The 19242-nt window shown below is 47.4% G+C and overlaps 1 protein-coding gene across 1 annotated transcript in view; it reads right to left on the bottom strand.

Moving 5' to 3' along the window:
* LOC137525343 (uncharacterized) overlaps nucleotides 1-19242 on the bottom strand; it is a 440546-nt gene that overhangs the window by 361440 nt on the left and 59864 nt on the right. Inside the window, 1 exon segment of the mRNA XM_068246397.1 lies at nucleotides 1792-2067. Within this exon segment, the coding sequence (XP_068102498.1) occupies nucleotides 1792-2067 (276 nt within the window).

Below are 19242 nucleotides of genomic sequence, written 5' to 3'. Positions count from 1 at the left end.
ACATTAAATATAGCAGCATTAACTGGCAAATCGGATTCTCTACCAATCCAGACCAATTATAGGCCCTAGCAACCCGATCCTAGCTACCTATCACAGGCTATCCCTCCGTTCTTGTATATAAGAGAGGTGAGACTGTCAGCCATTTTGTGGGTTCAGTGAGGAGGAGGAGGATATTGAGGGAGACAGTGCGCTGCATTGTGCTGCAGAGAATCAGTTGTGTGTGGATTGAGTTGTGTGACAGAATCTGGTGAGTTGTGAGATAGTGAGTGAGTGAGGAGTGAGTGAGGAGTGAGTAGACAGACAGATTGTAGTGCACTAGTGAGTGAGAAGGAGGAGTTTGCTGAAGTTAGTGTGATAGAGCAGAAAGTCAGATGTGAGTGTAGAGAGGCCTAGTGACAGTGAGAGGGTGTGCTGTAGTGTGATAGAGAGAGCAGAGGCAGACTGTAGTGTAGTGCAGGGATGGATCTGTACTGTCACCAGCCGCCTCCTGACCAACAGCATCTCCTCCAATATCCCCCCCCCCTCCTCTTCAGTATTGGAAGGCAGATAACACCCCTCTTCAGTATAGTTAGCCAACTACTCCCCCTTTCCCACAGCATGACAGGAAGCCAGACGCTCCCCCACTTGCTGCACAGGTAGCCAGATGCACCCCCAACCCCTTGTAGTATAGATGGTCAGATGTTTCCCCCCCTCCCTCCTTGTAGTATAAGTGGTCAGATGCCCCCCCCCCCTCCCTTGCACTACAGTTGGCCAGATGCCCCCATCCAGAAGCTTAGATAGTCCCTGGCAGTCCAATCCCCACCTCAGTACAGCTCCTCTCACAGGAGCGCCACAAGTCACTCACCTCTCCGCCCGTCTCCAGCACCAAAGCTTCCTCTTCCCCTTCTTCGTCATCAGTGATATCTGTTAATCTCTTTCTGCAGCCAGAGTCTCTCACATGTGGCTCATCGGCACATTACTGGCAAATCACGATAAGAAACGCTGGCAGCAGAAAGAGATGCACAGCAGCAGCTTATGACGGAGGGGGGGAAGAGGAAGCTTTGGCACTGGAGGTGAGTGAAGAGGTGAGTGGCTGGCGGTGCGGCTGTGCGGAAAAGGGAGATGGGAAACATCTGGCGAGTGACTCTCTGCTGACAAGACCAGCCAGTTCCAGCTGCCCACATCTAATGTGAAGGAGTCAAATAGTGAAGCTTGGTGGGCTGCTACAGACCGAGTCTGGCAAGCAGCCAAACACACTGCACAAGCAATAGCAGGACAATTCAGGCGCTCACCTGATCTCTCATTGCACTGCAAGCTTGCAATTGAAAATTCAATTTCAAACTGCACATTTCCAGCCCACTGTAATTATAACTTTGAGTCCATTACAGAGGTGCATTTTTTTTTACCAGAATGTCCCTAGCAACCAAAAGGAATGAGCGGAGCTCTGGGCACACCCTTCCCTGTATAAGGCGGATGCCATCTTGGATTATCTTATTGCTGTTACTCAGCACTGTGTGAGAGGTTGTGCTGGAGAGAGCAGTGCTGGGTATTTGCATTTTGTGATTGATTTGTGCCAAATTGAGACTCACTGAACCTGTGATTAATAGTTTAGTGATTCAGTTAGAGTTAGCTTATTGCACTAGTGAAAGCAAGACGTTTTGAATCAGGATGATGCCATTTATTGACTAACTTAGAAGGAGTAAGCTTTCAGCTATGAAGCCTTCCTCAGACTCGACTCCTATATACTGACAACATGTAGAGCACACAGCTTATATGCACTGGACATTAAAAGGAGATACATTTATCACTCACCAATGGTCATCCCAGTAATAATGTCCTCTTCTTCTTCCTCTTCACTAGTCCTTATGTCACTCTCCTCCGTAGACTGCTGATCACTCCTCACATAGGTCTCTCCATCTTCTTCTTTAATTGTCCTCAACATGCCACCCTCTTTCATAGACTGCTGATCACTCCTCACATAGGTCTCTCCTTCTTCTTCTTTAATTGTCTCCATCATGCCACCCTCCTCCATAGATTGTTGATCACTCCTCACATATGTTATTTGTTCTTTAAGCTCAGATCTCAGTTCTGAAATGGATAACAAATTATAGCTGTAAGATATTAGTAATAATAATCAATGCACAGAAAAAAAACGTAATTTGCTAGGGGGTGATAATATCCCACAAGATGTGGTATCTACACATTCAGCACCACAGTCCTCTCTCCCAGTGTGCCTTGCTCATCATCTGGTGCTTCTCTCCTCCTCTCCATGCACACATTCCTGGGAGGTTACAGCAGTGCTGGTAGCGGTAGATGGATGAGGATGTGAAGAGAGAACAGCTGGAGATATAGGAAGATAAGAGCTGAGGCCTGCAGCTAATTAGCTATGAATTATCATTACTTATGGCTCTGGCAGCTGATGAACTGAGCAGATGGGACTGCAGCTCCATATCCTGACCATACCTGCCCATCACATACTAACCCCAAACCTTCCATGAGCCATAGCAACAAATCTCCCAGCTGGGACAGTGCCAATACCAGGACAGAAGCAGGGGAGACCTCCCAACCACTCTCTAGCTGCAGCCTCCATCATCTCTACCGGTCCTACCAGTCATGCCCCTTGTTACCTGGCTCCACCCACCAGCCATCATCTTTGTTCAGTCTCTAACCTCCAATCCAACACCAGTGGCTTCTGACTGCACACTGGCTTCTTCTCATCAGAGATGCAATGGATATGGTCATATGGTGCACCTGTCTCATCTGTTGAAAATGGATGCAATGCACAGAACCTGCTTCTTCAGGACCTCCCTCCCTGAGACCGCCACTGATCAACAACAACTCTATTGTACAGCATTGTAGTTATGACTGTTGCTATGAACAGCCGGTGGGAAAAGATATCAGGGAAAGTTTCCCTCTTCACAGGGAAGAGATACCAGCCTGCCTTCCATAACGGCTGGGATAAACATGAAACACCTCTGACAGCACAAGAAGTGAGGGAAATCCAGAGATAAGGTAACACAGAGAGTGTGCATACGTGTGAGGCACCAGCTGGAGGTGGGAGCTGCTCCATGAGGATCTTATGGGCTCAGTATTCCATAGCATACAAGATCGGCCAATCAGAGCTCTGCACTAATCACAGATTATATTATTCTCTATGTCTCACTCCCTAAGGGGCAATTATGTAAACTAACCCCCCACATAGATACTGTGTATCATTCTCAGGAATAAAGGCAGAATACCCTAACAATAAAACTACTCCTCCCTGCAAGCTCTCTCCATAGAGATGCATGCGCCTGGATTCCTGCTCACACCCTTCATATCATTAAAAATTCACCCTTTTGCCATTGATAACATAGCTATGGAGCTCAAGTGGTGGTCTGACTGGTGACTGGTTTGGAGGATGACTAATATCTGGAAGACTTGGGAAGCCATCACAACGGCATTAAGAGGCACCAAGGTGTGTATAAAACTGAGTTTAAAACAAAAAAGAGAAAAAGGGGAAGTGGCTTACCTCAAAAAATGACAAATTCCTATATATAAATATAATGAATTGTTTATAAGCACAGGCAACGCACATTGTGGGTCTCTGCCCACTTCCTCAGGCCAAATAAAGTGCTGAAGGGTTTCAAAAGCCAGGTGCATCAAGTAGTCTCCCTCCCCAAGTTAACAAGGCAGATGTGCCCCCAGTATTAGGTACCCCCCCCTCCCCAGTATAGATAGCCACTATTAGGCAGCCCACCATCCCCATTAGAGATAGCCGGATGTATCCCCAGAACTAGACAGCCCACCAACCCCAGATTAGATATCACAATGTACTCTGTGTATTTATATATACTATATTTAGCAGTACCCCTAACCATGTTAGATAGCCATACGTACCGCAGTATTAAGCATCCTCCCCTCAAATATAGGCAGATGTTCCCCTAGTATTAGAATACCCCCCTCCCAGACTAGATAGCAAGAAGTACCCCAAGTATTGATAGCCAAATATACCCCAAGCAGTCTCTCTTCTCAGGACAGGCAAGTGTGCCCCAAGACCCTTTCCCCAAGTGAGACAGGCAGCATCCTCCCCAGTATAGGCAGATGTACCTCCAGTATTAGGTAGTCTCCCAAACAAGCAGAGTCATAACTCTGAAGTGCTCAGGGAGGGGTGGGGGGCACAGGCACACCCTCAGAGCTGTACTCCCCGAGACTGGTGCCCCCTGAGCCTCTGCCCTGACGACTACCCATTCGGGGTGGGGGTGGATGATGATGGGGAGATAGGGTTACACTTCACAGTAATATGGCAATGCTGGGGGCAAAATACGCTATACAAGGGTAAATGCCAGCGCTGGAGGGACATGGCTGTATTCAATATATATATTCTCTTGTCTCTGTGATGTGAGTGAATTATTACTAGGAAGGTGAGATCCGACCCATAATCTATGGTACATGTAGGGGAAGCAATAGAAAACTGGCAAACAAGTCACAGCAGTTATATATAAGTCTCATCAAGAGGGATGATCAGGATAGTGACAGGTGTACTATGTCCTCCTCTGTAACAAAGCATGCCCACCCCAAACCTCTGCTCTATATATAACAAGATTCACACAATTACCTCCTCCAGCCGCGTGTCCTTTGGCCGTCCTTCAACTGCTTTTCCTGCTATTACATCACACTTCCTGTTTTTGGATTAATTGCCTCCCCTCTTTGAGTTTCACGTGGCAGAGGCGAGATCGACACCTTGTGGTGAATAAGCTAACTGCAAGCTCTTTTTGTGTAATTACCTGCAGTCAGCCTTTGAATGCTATTATTATTATTAATAATATATTTTTTATTACCAATCACAGCACAACTCCCTTATCTTCATCTTTATCACCATCTATCATTATTACCAGCACATGCAGGGGCGTAACTAGAAATCACTGGGCCATCCTGCGAAACTTTGGATGCCCCCCACTCCTCCCAACCCCGCCCCCCCCCCCCCTCAGGCCCACGCTGTCGTGTCATTTCGGGAGGGGTAGTGTTGATGGTAGCCCGATGTGAAGCAAGGGGGATGTTGGGCCCCCCTCCCCACTGATGTTTGTGCCTGCTGCTCCCCCTTCCTGCACTGTGCTCCCTCCTGCCCCTAAAAACGGCCCTGGTGGACCCCAGAGCCAGGGGCCCCCCACAGGCTTCTCCCTCTAAGGGCCCCCCTGCAGCTGCATCCCTTGCAGGGGCTATTGTTACACCCCTGAGCACATGTATGCCTGTTGGACATTTCACAGGTTGAACATTCCCGATTTCAATGTATTTTGCTACATCCACTTAGCAGAAAACACACGCAAAATCAAACTCAGTAAAAGCCTATGGGCTGCATTCCAAATCACAGTTTTTTGCCTCTTTTTTGTACCATTTTAAAATCGTACATGTTGGATCTTCCCACATAGTGCAGTTTTAATATAGTGCTTTCCTATGGACAAAACATGCATGTGTTTTGCGATATATATACACACACACACACACACATATATATACTGTATATATATATATATATATATATATATATATATATATATATATATATATATATATATATATATATATATATAATACAAACCAGATCATGCAGCACAGTATGAGATGAGTACAAGGTAGTGTATAGTCACTAGATGGGTGCATGAAGATTAGGTAAGTTGAGTTCACTGAGATCCATAGAATGGGTGTACATTGATAGCATTGCGTGATCAGGTAGGAGACACAAGGAGGACCCTGCCACATGCTTACAATCTAGAGGGAGTGGTAGGGACATGAAAGGTAGGGGACCAGAGTTCTGCATTTAGCTGCAGGTTTAAAGCACCAGTGACGGGGATAGGCCAGGGTGAAAACGTGAATTTTGAGGGCCTTCTTAAGATGTTGAAGGATGGTGCGACTCTAATGGAGGTAGGTAGGGAGTTCCATAGTGTTGGAGCAGCTCTTGAGAAGTCCTGGAGGCGTGCATGGTACTGGGTGATGCAGGGGGTGGTCAGGTGAAGTTCATTGGAGGAGGGGAGTGAGCGGCTAGGTGTGTACCTCTGAGTAAGATCAGAAATGTAGGTTGGGTAGGTTTTGTGGACATATTTGTAGGCCAGGCTAACTATCTTGAATCTGATTCTGGACTGGATAGGAAGCCAGTGGAGGGATTCACAGAGGGAAGCCGCCGTGGTGGAGCGATGGGAGGAGTGGATGATTCTGGCTGCCGCATTCATAACGGGGCAGCATGGATGAGGAGTTTGGGGGCAACAGAGGTCAGGAAAGGGCGAATCTTGCAGATGTTGCGGAGGTGGAAGTTGCAGGACTTCATGAGGTTTTGGATGTGGGGGGTGGATGCATGAAAATTGCAAACCCAACCACAGACACATACAAAAACGCAAAATGCTGAGAAAATGAACATAGTAGCAGCCGCTCTAGTGAAGTATTGTCATCGTGAAACTTCAAAGCAGTGGCCGGCATTTTACGAAACATGCATTGCTATGTAAGCAATGCGCTTAACTAAGGAAGACATTCTACACTACGCTGACCAGACCTCCAGCTGTAGCCAGGACATGTCCCGGGTTTGGGGTCCCCTGTCCTAGGCTGCTCTGTGTCCCGGGAAACGTCCCCCTTTCACCTGCGGGACGTCCCGGCTGCAGGACTCTGGCCACCGTCAATGGTGGGCAATCAGCCTCTCTCCCCCAGCCCTGCCCACCCTCCAATCATGTGGCTCCTTGGCCGCCCCTAGCACCTTCCCTGCCCACTCTCCAATCGCGCGTCCGCCTGGCCATTTCAGCTCCGTCCCCAGTGTTCCACCCCGGCTACCCTACTACTGCGTGGCTGCCTGACCGTATCAGGCCAGCCCCTGGGATGATCTACTACCCTCCAAGATGCAGCTGCCATGAGGGAGAAGGGTGAGAGTGCCCTGTCAGTGTCTCCTCTCCACCTAATGTCTGTCACCCTCTGGCTCCTACCCCCCTAGTGTCTGTGTCACCCTCCGGCTCCTACCCACCTAGTGTCTGTCACCATCCCCCACCCAGTCAGTGTCACCCTCCGGCTCCTACCCACCTAGTGTCTGTCCCCCTCCCCCACCCAGTCAGTGTCACCCTCCGGCTCCTACCCACCTACTAGGCCTTTTTGGTGCGGGATGGACGTGAAGAGAGATTCCACATCCAAACCAACCAAAAGCCAATTGTCCTCCACATGTATGTAGCCAATCTCCGCCAGGACGGCCTTTGTGTCCATTACAAAAGAGGGTAATTTTTGCACAATATCTTTAATCTTTTGTTCAACAAACTGAGCCACCTTCTCAAGAGTGCCATTTTCCCTGATAAAATAGGCCGACCTGGGGATTTTCAATATTTTTGTGAGTCTTTGGTAATATGTAGAAAGTAGGGGTAGTGTAAACATCTATTTTCAAACATTCCATCTCCCTCTCTAAAAGAATTCCATCCAAATAACCCCATATAAATTTTGTCATTGATTCTTTCTATCAATTCTTTAAATGGGTTGTTACGTATTCTTCCATATGTGGACTTGTCACTCAGTAATCGTCTAATTTCTTTTTCATCCATATCCTTGCTCATAACCACTACGTTTCCACCGTTGTCACTTCTTTTTATTTCAATTTCCTTGTTATTCTGCAGCTCTTCTAAAGCCTTCCTTTCTGCACTATTTAAATTATCCATTCCACTTTTCTTCCAATTAATTGATTTTACATCCTCAGCTACCAAGTCCATAAACATGGACGTATATTTGTTGCTGCTTAATGCAGGCATATAGTTAGATTTTGGGCGTAGACTGGTGGTATGCAGAATAGGAGGTGGTTCACCATATTCTACCTCGTAGAGAAGGTCACTCAAATTAACTTTATCAGTTTCATTTACTTGGGCATCTATGTGGTCATCCAAGGGAGTGGCAACGTACATTCTCTTTAGGAGGACACGTCATACCCCCCAGTCTTATGGATCCTGTGAGTTTATATTCTTTGGGGTGGAGTGACCCCACACTGGGGGGCTCCATATTCCTCAGGGAAGTGATTGTGGCTTCCACATCTGCAGCTAGAGGAATGCCCAGGTCATATCAGATCATACAGGTGATGTTGAGCAGTGTGTGTGCTGTATACCTACACAAGGGCAGTGCCCCATCCCCCCTCCGGTGTCATCCATCACAGTGTGGCCATACTGAAGGATATCCCTGCTGCTTCTGGTTCCTGTGATTCAGCTCTGCAGTAGTGTGAAGGTCGGCAACGGCATCTGATGATTTGAGGCAGAATTTTGTGGAGTGGATGAAGGTGCAGGGAAGTCACCCTGTTGGGATGGGGAACAAGCCTGTGTCTTCATGTCTCTTTCACCCCCTGCTCCACCCAGCGGAGGTCTCCTGGCTGCCCACAGGCTGCTCTGACATCACCCCACAACTACATATCTGACAGGAGGTGCTGGGGGGAGGGGCATATTATATAACAAGCAATCCTAATCAGGCTGTCAGCTGCCTCTGCATAAATACAGGGATTGTTTGTACTCTTCTGTTATAAAACAGGGCTTCCTATTAGAGATGGCCCGGACGGTTCGCCAGCGGACAGTTCCTGGTGAAATTCAGCTTTTCGCATCTGCGGCGGGACGTGACCACGTAGCACGTTAGCCCCGCCCCCTATACTTCGTCATTGGGCTAAACTTTGACCCCCTACATCACAGTCAGCCAGGCACGTGCAGAGAGGGGTGCTTTGGATACTCAAGCACCCCCCTGGGGAGAACTCATCAGGGTTGCCACTGTCCATCTGTGGATTGCCAGTCCGTACAAATTACATTACAGGTGTTCTATCTGTAGTGCCTGTCCTTGTGGGACAGGCATTCATCAAAATAAATAATCAATATTTGGCTGCGATAAGGGCCAAGCAGAGAGAAGCATTAGGCTTCTTTTCCCCCCACTTCCCTCCCGCCCTCCAATCAGTAACATTCTTTTTTTTATGCTGGTGTCTCCCCAGCCAACGAGAGAGAGGCAGCTGGCCGACTGAGCCCGCCACCAGTCTCCTGTGCAGACCAGGCAGGCATTAGCAGCCAGCAACAGGAGGGAGAGCACCATACATTTGTTCAGGACACCCGTCTTCTCCCCCAGCCAGCCAGGTATCAATCAATGTGCTTTTTAGTGAGACTGTGTCATCTGCTCTGGGGATCATATACCTCCTCTGCACCCAGGAGCAGATGACACAGAATTCCTCTGCTTATCGTGTGTGTGACAGTGCAGAGCCCTGACAGGCAAGGCAGGGCTGCATGTCACACACAAACTGCTGGCTCGAGAAATGGATGGAGATTTGACCAAAATTAATGCTGATGCTGTGTTAAATTAGTGCAATGCAGTCTGGTGAACACAAAACTTATTTTATTGTGAGGTGCATGTACTGAGAAACAAGCATGACTGATCTCCTTTATGGAACTCATTAGTGTACAATGCAGACTTGAGACTTCTATACAGGCGGTCCAGAAATTAGATCATATAAATCAAATAAAACTGCGCTTAGGAGTATAAGAACATCCACACAGAAATTAGATCAGTTAAGCTCGTTTCTCAGTAATAAATATGAAAGACACCTTGCAATAAAATGAAGGTTTTGCGTACAACATCAGACAGCACCACCATTGTAAGCTTTGAACATAAGAAAAATGTCGTAATCCACCCCACTGAAATCGATTGATTTTATTTGATCCATCTACACACTATCCCCTATTCAGCTCCAGCATGTTGCTGTTGTCTATGTGCGAGACATCTCTGAAGACAGCAGCCAAGTCACGAGGGATAGGGGAGAGCGCAGCACCCAGCAGCCCAATTAGCAGAAGATTACAGATTGGGGGAGGTGGCTAAGAGCCAGTGTCACCCTCACTGCCAGCAGCATACAGTAGCACCCAGTGTCACCCTCCCACCCAGCAGCACACAGTAGCACCCAGTGTCACCCTTCCACCCAGCAGTGCACAGAAGCGCCAGTGTCATCCTCCCACCCAGCAGCGCACAGTAGTGCCTAGTGTCACCCTCCCACCCAGCAGCACACAGTAGCACCCAGTGTCACCCTTCCACCCAGCAGTGCACAGAAGCGCCAGTGTCATCCTCCCACCCAGCAGCGCACAGTAGTGCCTAGTGTCACCCTCCCTGACAGCAGCACACAGTAGCACCCAGTGTCACCCTCACTGCCAGCAGCACATAGTAGCACCCAGTGTCACCCTCACTGCCAGCAGCACACAGTAGCACCTAGAGTCACCCTCCCACCCAGCAGCACACAGTATCGTCTAGAGTCACCCTCCCACCCAGCAGCGCACAGTAGTGCCCAGTGTCACCCTCCCACCGAGCAGCACACAGTAGCACTCAGTGTCACCCTCCCACCCAGCAGCATACAGTAGCACCCAGTGTCACCCTCCCACCCAGCAGCACACAGTAGCACCCAGTGTCACCCTCCCACCCAGCAGCACACAGTAGCACCCAGTGTCACCCTCCCACCCAGCAGCACACAGTAGTGCCCAGTGTCATCCACCCACCCAGCAGCGCACAGTAGCGCCCAGTGTCATCCTTCCACCCAGCAGCGCACAGTAGCACCCAGTGTCACCCTCCCACCCAGTGTCACCCTCCCACACATCAGCGCACAGTAGCACCCAGTGTCACCCTCCCACCCAGCAGCACACAGTAGCACCCAGTGTCACCCTCCCACCCAGCAACACACAGTAGCGCCCAGTGTCATTCACCCACCGAGTTGCGCCCAGTGTCATCCTCCCACCCAGCAGCGCACAGTAGTGCCCAGTGTCACCCTCCCACCCAGCAGCACACAGTAGCGCCCAGTGTCACCCTCCCACCCAGCAGCACACAGTAGCACCCAGGGTCACCCTCCCACCCAGCAGCACACAGTAGTGCCCAGTGTCACCCTCCCATCCAGCAGCACACAGTAACACCCACGGTCACCCTCCCACCCAGAAGCACACAGTAGCGCCCAGACACAGGAAGTTAGCTAGGCCATTAGTTCTTGCTGAAAGCACCCCAAAACAAAAGCCCTTTTGAGGGCTAATATTGTTCTGTTGTGGTTTTTTTTGTGTGCGAGACACTGCATACAGGCCACAGGCAGTTGCTGGGCCTTGTAGTTCTAATCTACAGTATCATTTTCTGTCTTTATTACAAGCCAGCACATTGTCTATCATTAGCAGTGCATAGCTTGCAACTGTATTTGTGATTGAAGTTACTATAGGATATCTCTCTGTGTAGGTGACACACTGCATACAGGCCCCAGTCATTTGCTGGACCTTGTGGTTTTAAAGTATTCTGTTCTATCTATTACAAGCCCAGCACACTGTTTGTCATAAGCAGTGCATAGCTTTCAACTGTAGTATTTGTGATTTAACTTATTATAGGTTATCTCTCTGTGTTTGGTAAAGCACACAGCCCAGTGATACACACACACAGCTGCTGTGTATTTGACACTGATTGTGTGCCTCTTTGTGATCACACACACAGTCTACCAGTATTGAATATTGTTAGTAGTACTGCATACCCTCAATATGGAAAAAATGACAGGCAGAGGCAGGCCACCCCGTAGGTCTTTTCAAGGTTGTGCTGGTGTGATTTCCTGTGGCCCTCTACCAATGCACAGTGTTCAGAGGGCATCTACCCTCACCCCCCAAAATTCTGAGGACATAGTTGACTGGTTAACACAGCGCAACACCGCATCTTCCTCAGCTTCTGCACGGAACCATGACATATCTTCCTCCTCCTGCTCTGATTCGGGCACCCCACAACTACTTACCACTCACCCGGCAGCCACCACTGCTACTACTAGCACCACAGCCGCTCCACTTGAGCTGTCGGAGGAGTTATTTACACATTCCTGTCATGAATTTACTGATCCACAACCTTTATTGTTACAAGATGAAGGCGCTAAGGATGTTACACCCCCTGATATGTCTCAGTTAGGTGTCACTACACACAAGGACATAAGGTGTGAGGACGATGATGAACTACCTGTTGTTGGTGCAGTTTTGGAAGTGTCTGACACAAGTGAAGCTATGGATGATGATGATGTGGGCATGGATGCAACGTGGGAGCCCGGAAGATAAGATGAACAGGGGGTACAGTTCAGAGGGGGAGACAGAGAGCAGGAGGAGACAAGTTGCTGTAAGCAGCAAAGGGGGCTCTTTGCAAACAGCTCGTGGCAGTGTCTGACGGCATATATCGCCACCTAGGGTCAGCCAGCCAACACGCCCTTCAACGCCTGCTGCAGCCACCACCAGAATGCTGTTATTCCAGAGCTCACCAGTGTGGAATTTATTTGTGTCTCTGTCTCAGATTACAGCAATGCCATCTGAAATCTCTGCCAATGAAAACTGAGTTGTGGAAACTGCAACACCCACCTAAGAACAACTACCTTATGAAGGCACATGATCTCCCATCACAAACACCAATGGGATGAGCACATGGGGAAAAGCAGCACACACATGCAAAACCACCCTTCCGCCTCCTCTTCCTCCTCCAGGTGCAGCATCTTCAGCTGCTTTATCCACTGCTTCCCTTGCACCTTCATAGCCACCCTCCTCCACTCCGCCTCTCACCATAAGCAGTTTCTGCTTCTCTACCCACAGCCAGGTGTCTGTTAAAGAAATATTTGAGCAGAAAAAGCCAATGTCTGCCAGTCACCCCCTTGCCTGGTGTCTGACAGCTGGCTTGGCAAACCTGTTAGCCTGCCTGCTGTTACCATATCAGCTGGTGGACTCTGAGGCCTTCCGAAAATTTGTGGCGATTGGGACACCGCAGTGGAAGATACCAGGCCATAATTATCTTTACAAAAAGGTGATACCCATACTGTACTGTGATGTTGAAAGTCAAGTGGTGTCATATCTGGCACACAGCGTTGGGTCCAGGGGAGGACTGGCCAGGGGGGAAGGGGGGAGATTTCCCCCCAGGCTGCCTCTCATTTAATGATTCAGGGCTGGTGCATGACCTGTTGCATTCAGGTTATTGTATAAGGCAATATGAACCACTGGGTTGGCTGAGGGGAATAAAAGCCCAATTAGCAATTAGAGGGCGGGAAAGTAAATATACACAGCATGATGCAGAGCAGAGGCTTGCCTGGAGGGTCTGTGGGAAAAAAACTGTCTGCTCTCTTACCATCATAGCTCCCAACTTTCCCTCTTTTGAAGGGACAGTCCCTCTTTGGATATACAGTAAGTGTGTGTGGGGAGACCATTTGGGCTGAGGCTGCCATGAACATGGGCCTCTAGTTTTTTTCCCCCCAGGCCAAAAGGTCCCAGTCCTCCCCTGGTTGGGTCAAGGGTCCATCTGACCACAGATGCCTGTAATGCAAAGCACGGTCAGGGCACGTATATTACTTACACGGCACATTGGGTAAACCTGCTGACCACTGGCAAGCATGGAGTACGTAGCTGTGCAGCAGACTTGGTGACACCGCCACGGCTTGCAGGCAGGCCTGCTGCCACCTTCTCTTCTTCTCCTCCTACATCCTCTTTGCTGTCGCCCTCCTCCTCGGCTGAATCCTACTCTATTGCTGTGCTCTCCTCTCAAACTGCACACCCCCAGCTCCCCAGGGCCTACTCCACATGCAAAGTACGACGATGTCACACCATCTTGGACATGATTCTCCTCAAAGCTGAGAATCACACCTGGCCGCTTTGAACTAACAGGTGGATCAGTGGCTGACCCCGCACCAACTGGAGATCAGCAAAGTGGTGTGTGACAATGGAAGCAATCGCTTGTCGGCTTTGAGTTTGGGCAGGTTAACACAAATGCCCTGCATGGCACATGTGCTGAATCTTATAATCCAACGATTTGTGTTTAAATTCCCAGGCTTACAGGAGGTCCTGAAGCAGTCCAGGAAGGTGTGTGGGCATTTCAGGTGTTCCTGCATGGCCATGGCACGCTTGTCTGATATTCAGCGGAAGAAACACTTGCCAGTGAGACGCTTGATTTGCAATAGCACGACTCGCTGGAATTCAACGCTCCTCATGTTTGACCGCCTGCTACAACAGGAGAAAGCAGTCGATAAGTATCTGTACAGCTACGGCCATCACTAAACAAACATTGCTGCCGAGAGGACTGATATTTTATGTCCTGAGAGTGTCAACTAATGACAACCCTTCGCGGCTGTTTGCAGCAGTGCATTAAACAGTGAGTTTGGTGTGTCAGTGTGAAGCAGTACTCTACTTACACTACCTGATCTATGTATACACACACAAGATGTTTTAAAGCACTTTATGCCTCCAGTTTAGGAATGTAATGTGATTTCTGCTCTTTAGGGCTTATAACCCTACTCTGCGACTTTTGGCATGTATCGCATGTGTTAGACCCTTTAAAACAAATTTTCCATCACTTTTGCGGTCAAAAATAGTCCCTGTATGTTTTAAAATTCGCCTGCCCATTGAAGTCTGTGGCAGTTCGCACAAACTCATACTTTTCCGGAAGTTCGCGAAATCTGGTGTTTGGCCATCTCTACTTACTATATACTGCAGTAAATAACCATGTTTTGGATCGAGTGGTATTCCATATATGAAAATAATCTTCAGACCCCCTAAACAACTGTCTAATCTCTATAAGTTGTAATTAAACCATCACCAGAGCCTTATTAGTCCCTCCACAATCCTATATGTACATGACTTGCCAACCCCCCCCCCCCCCCCCCATCACCACCACCACCACCACCACCGTTACTAAAAAATATCCTATACCTTTGCCCCTTAGGCCTGCTTCAATATATATAAGGTATAATGTATAATGCTTAATTATATACCAACTCTTATTTCTACACTTGTTATACCACTTGTAATAGTGTTACTGTTACTATTATTTGGTTGTTATTAGCTACGATTAATAGTAGAATTAGACATCTATGTCCAGAATGCCTCCTGTTTTAATACTGTAAAAGTGTATTTACAACTGTAAGAGGTATGCATATAATTAATATCTGTATGCTGTTTTCGGCTTACAAAAATTCAATAAAAAACCAAATGATCAAATAACCATTGGCTGATCAGCGCGATACCGTACCGGGCCAATGCTACACTAGCTGGCAGCATGCCTATGTACTATGCCCAGAGCTTGTAGCTCCACACCAACCTCCTGTCATGCCCGCACTGGTATTAGTTGTGTATGATGCAGTGGAGGGCGGCTGGGAAACGTACCGGGTGAGACGGAGGAGGAACGGAGCGGCCGGGGAGGACGGCGATGGAGCCCAAGGCCTGCATGGGGCTGGAGGAAGTCTCAGGTAAGTATAAAAGGTAGTACATGTATCTGTACATACACCGCCCAGCCACCATACCTTCCGAGGGGAGCCAGGTCCCAGCAGCCAACACTCATATCCAACATTCCTTCACAGAAGGCCACCAAGGATGCACTTAAAATGTCTTTAGTGATAAATGCAGAACATCAAGGAATAGAGAACATGTGCCGGACAGAAATGAGCTCTTAGTCATAGCCTTAATTACAATCAACAGATAGGTGCTTAAAGTCACTCTCATCTGTGACTAATCACTTAGTGTAATTTGATCTCTCAGCTGTGTCAGCTGGCTGCCTCTGCAGAACAGCTAATTTGTAAACAAAAGATGTGTAACAAACTTACCTGATGACAGCGGGTCCTGCGATGTCCGTCATGGCGTCTCCAGCAGGACTCGCTCATCCGTGCGGGCTGCTACGCCATCCGCAGCTGTCGGCATCCCCAGCGTCCCTCCGGCAGATAGTCAGGCCACGCACGTGTGCTGATCAGACAGAAGCACGCACACAAGCCAGAGTGGCCTTTACAGGCCAAGGAGGCGGATCTAGGTGACGTCGGCAGCTGACGTCATCTGAGGGAGTGAAGGCAGAAAATTTCATCCAGGAATACAAGGCCAGGAGCTTCAGTTGCTCACTGGCCTTGATACTAATCAGTTCGCTGGTTCTTAGCCTAGCTAGCTACCTTTGAGCTACATTATATATGGTGGTACTCACCATATATATGTACTCTAGTTAGTCAGTTGTTGTTGGTTTGAGTATTGATAGCTGTAATTGTAATTCATTCGTAATATCCTCCTGATATTATTGAATTAAGACAAAGACAAAGACAAACACTTATATAGCGCTTTTCTCCTGGCGGACTCAAAGCGCCAGAGCTGCAGCCACTAGGACGCGCTCTATAGGCAGTAGCAGTGTTAGAGAGACTTGCCTAAGGTCTCCTGCTAAATAGGTGCTGGCTTACTGAACAGGCAGAGCCGAGATTCGAACCCTGGTCTCCCATGTCAGAGGCAGAGCCCTTAACCATTACACTATCCAGCCATTAAACATCTATTGTATGATTTATCTGTGTACCGACTTCTAGCCTGTTTTCTGACCTTGCCTCTGTTTTACCCTTCTGTACCGCAGTCATCTGATTAACGTTACCGACCCGGCCTGACCCCTGACCTTGCTACTGTCTGATCCTTGAAGCACGACTGACATCTGATACCCGTTATTGACCCTGCTGTTTTTGAGTACGATTAAGCCTGACGATTCTGTACCTCGAAAGATTACTTGTACACAAGTAGTGACCGGTCTAGACCATATTACTGTTGTTCTATATTACCAGTGTCTGTTATCTCGTCACGCACCAGCGTGATAAGATGTTACCGTTACGTCAGCTTTCATGAAAGCATGAAGTAGACGCACTGCAGATTTATCGCAGGAATTGTATCAGCTGTAACAAAGAAATGTTTTTTTTTTTAAAGTGAATCTGAAGCCAAAATAAACTTATGAGATAATGAATTATATGTGTACTACAGGTAAGAAATAGAAAATTAGAAGCAAAGGAACAAGTCATACATTGTTTCCAGTACATGAAGAGTTAAACAACTTCAGTGGTTATCTATGAAAAAGAGCTTATCTGAGCTCTCTGACCCAACTTGTGTCACAGACAGTCCTATTTTCTGAAGTGCTTATACATCAAAGAAACAGTGACAAACAACCTTAGATAAGGTTTCTACTGCAAGGAATTTCCAAGGAACATTAGCTCTGCAAACCGTACTTTGTATTTTGTGAATAGGAATAAATGCTATATAACTGAACATAACAGCTCTTTTCTTTGCTACTAATGTTCTATTCATTAACTGTACTACACATACAATTGATTATATTATAAGTTGTTTTTTCGCTTCAGTGTCACTTTTAAAGGTTATTATACCGTTGCTTATCTTTAGAGCAGAGAGGAAGTTCTGAGTTCAGGTCCACTTTAAATAGTAGTGTGCTAACCCCCCGCCAGGCAATGCAAATGAAAGTCTAAAGGGGAACACAACCTCACATAGAGTAACAGACATGATGATGTAGTAGAAACAGATGATGATGTAGTAGTCCATGAAGAAATATGATTAATTACAACCATAAAACTTTTTTTTTTTTAAAGTAGCCAAGTTTATTGAAGAAGTAAGGCAAATACACATTAGTGAGAGAGTACAACAAAGTGTCAGATGATACATTAGAGGCCTGGAATAGGCACATCAGGATACATATAAACGTCAAGCACTTGGCCTACTTTTAGATATATAAAAAACTATAAAACAGCCATAAACAGTAACAGTTGCCTTAGAGGATACAAAATAACCAGCAGTAATATGAAGGAGCTCGGACGTCAGCTGGAGATTAATTAATAACAGTGATGGGTACTCAGTATAGGGGATATATTATAACTTAGTGTGTGGGGAATTTATCCAGGTAGAGCAGATTTGGTCACATTAGATTGGGTACCTCTGCGGTGATATATTGCCTTGTGGAGGGGAAGCATCCGATTCACAGACCTGACCCACTCAGTGCACGATGGCGCTGTGGTAAGTCTCCAACACTTGATGAGTTAGCGAGCTATGTGACGCGTCTCTATAGCAAACTGTATCAGGAATTTTCCAGTAAAGGATTCAGGAAATATATAGAGAAGGCACACCTCTGGGGCAGCCCATATAGTCATTATGGAAATAGATCACTTGCGCCCAATATGTGAGTCTTTCGTAGCTCACATGTGTACACAGCTGTGATGGTACAGTCAGCACTGTGACACAAACAGCTACATTTCCAGCCAGCGGTTCCAGTGACTCTCCCTCCAACTACAAGCTTCCTTCCTGGGGGGAAGAGAAGCTGCAACCAACCTGGTCCTTGGTCAGAAGGGGACATAAGCCTGCTTGCTTATAACTCCAGTATGGGCTTGTCAGCTACATCTTCAGGTGAGATCTGTCTACGACCGTCTAGCTTTCTTCTCATTTCAAGTTGTCTGAGTGCACTCTTTGTTTTCTCCCTACCCCGTCCTCTGCAAACCTCCTCACAAGCGCTTGTGGAAGAATGTGTCTGTTCACACTCCCGTCCATGAACAAGTGTGGCTGCACTGGTGAGAAGCTCTATTACTGCACTGAGTGTGAGAAATGTTCTGGTAGTGTTATTTTCCAATATTTCTTTTATTTCTTGCTAGATGCACCTGGCAGCATATTATACAGATCCCGGGGCTCTTTCATGCTACTCAGTGCATTGGTTTATAAAGTATTAAAGCGGAACTGAACCAGCCTGTTATTGGCCGCTGCACTCCACTCTCCATCCTCCCTACTTCAGTTTTCTTGAGGAGATGGAGAGCAGTATGCTGTGGCCAGTTCAGGCTCACTAAAGGGGGAAGTTATGTTTCACTGATTCTTACTTATCATCTGTGTGAGATCTCATGTCTGAGAAGATGAGATTTCTGTACAAAACATTTCCCACACTCAGCACATGAATAAGGCTTCTCTCCAGTGTGAGATCTCTCATGGATGACAAGGTTTGATTTCCGTACAAAACATTTCCCACACTCAGCACATGAATAGGGCTTCTCTCCAGTGTGAGATCTCTCATGGATGTCAAGATGTGATTTCTGTACATAACATTTCCCACACTCAGCACATGAATAGGGCTTCTCTCCTGTGTGAGATCTCTCATGTATGACAAGCTCTGATGTCTGTACAAAACATTTCCCACACTCAGCACATGAATATGGCTTCTCTCCAGTGTGAAATCTTTCATGTATAACAAGACTTGATTTGTTTACAAAACATTTCCCACACTCACCACATGAATAGGGCTTCTCTCCAGTGTGAGATCTCTCATGACTAACACGTTTTGATTTCCGTACAAAACATTTTCCACACTCAGCACATGAATAAGGTTTCTCTCCAGTGTGAGATTTCTCATGTATGACAAGACTTGATTTCCATGCAAAACATTTCCCACACGCAGCACATGAATAGGGCTTCTCTCCAGTGTGAGATCTCTCATGGATGACAAGCACTGATTTCTGTACAA

The sequence above is a fragment of the Hyperolius riggenbachi genome, chromosome 7, assembly GCF_040937935.1.
Source record: "Hyperolius riggenbachi isolate aHypRig1 chromosome 7, aHypRig1.pri, whole genome shotgun sequence".
Lineage (NCBI taxonomy): Eukaryota > Metazoa > Chordata > Amphibia > Anura > Hyperoliidae > Hyperolius > Hyperolius riggenbachi.
Note: the sequence above shows the minus strand (reverse complement) of the source record. Positions and strands in the feature narration are given on the sequence as shown.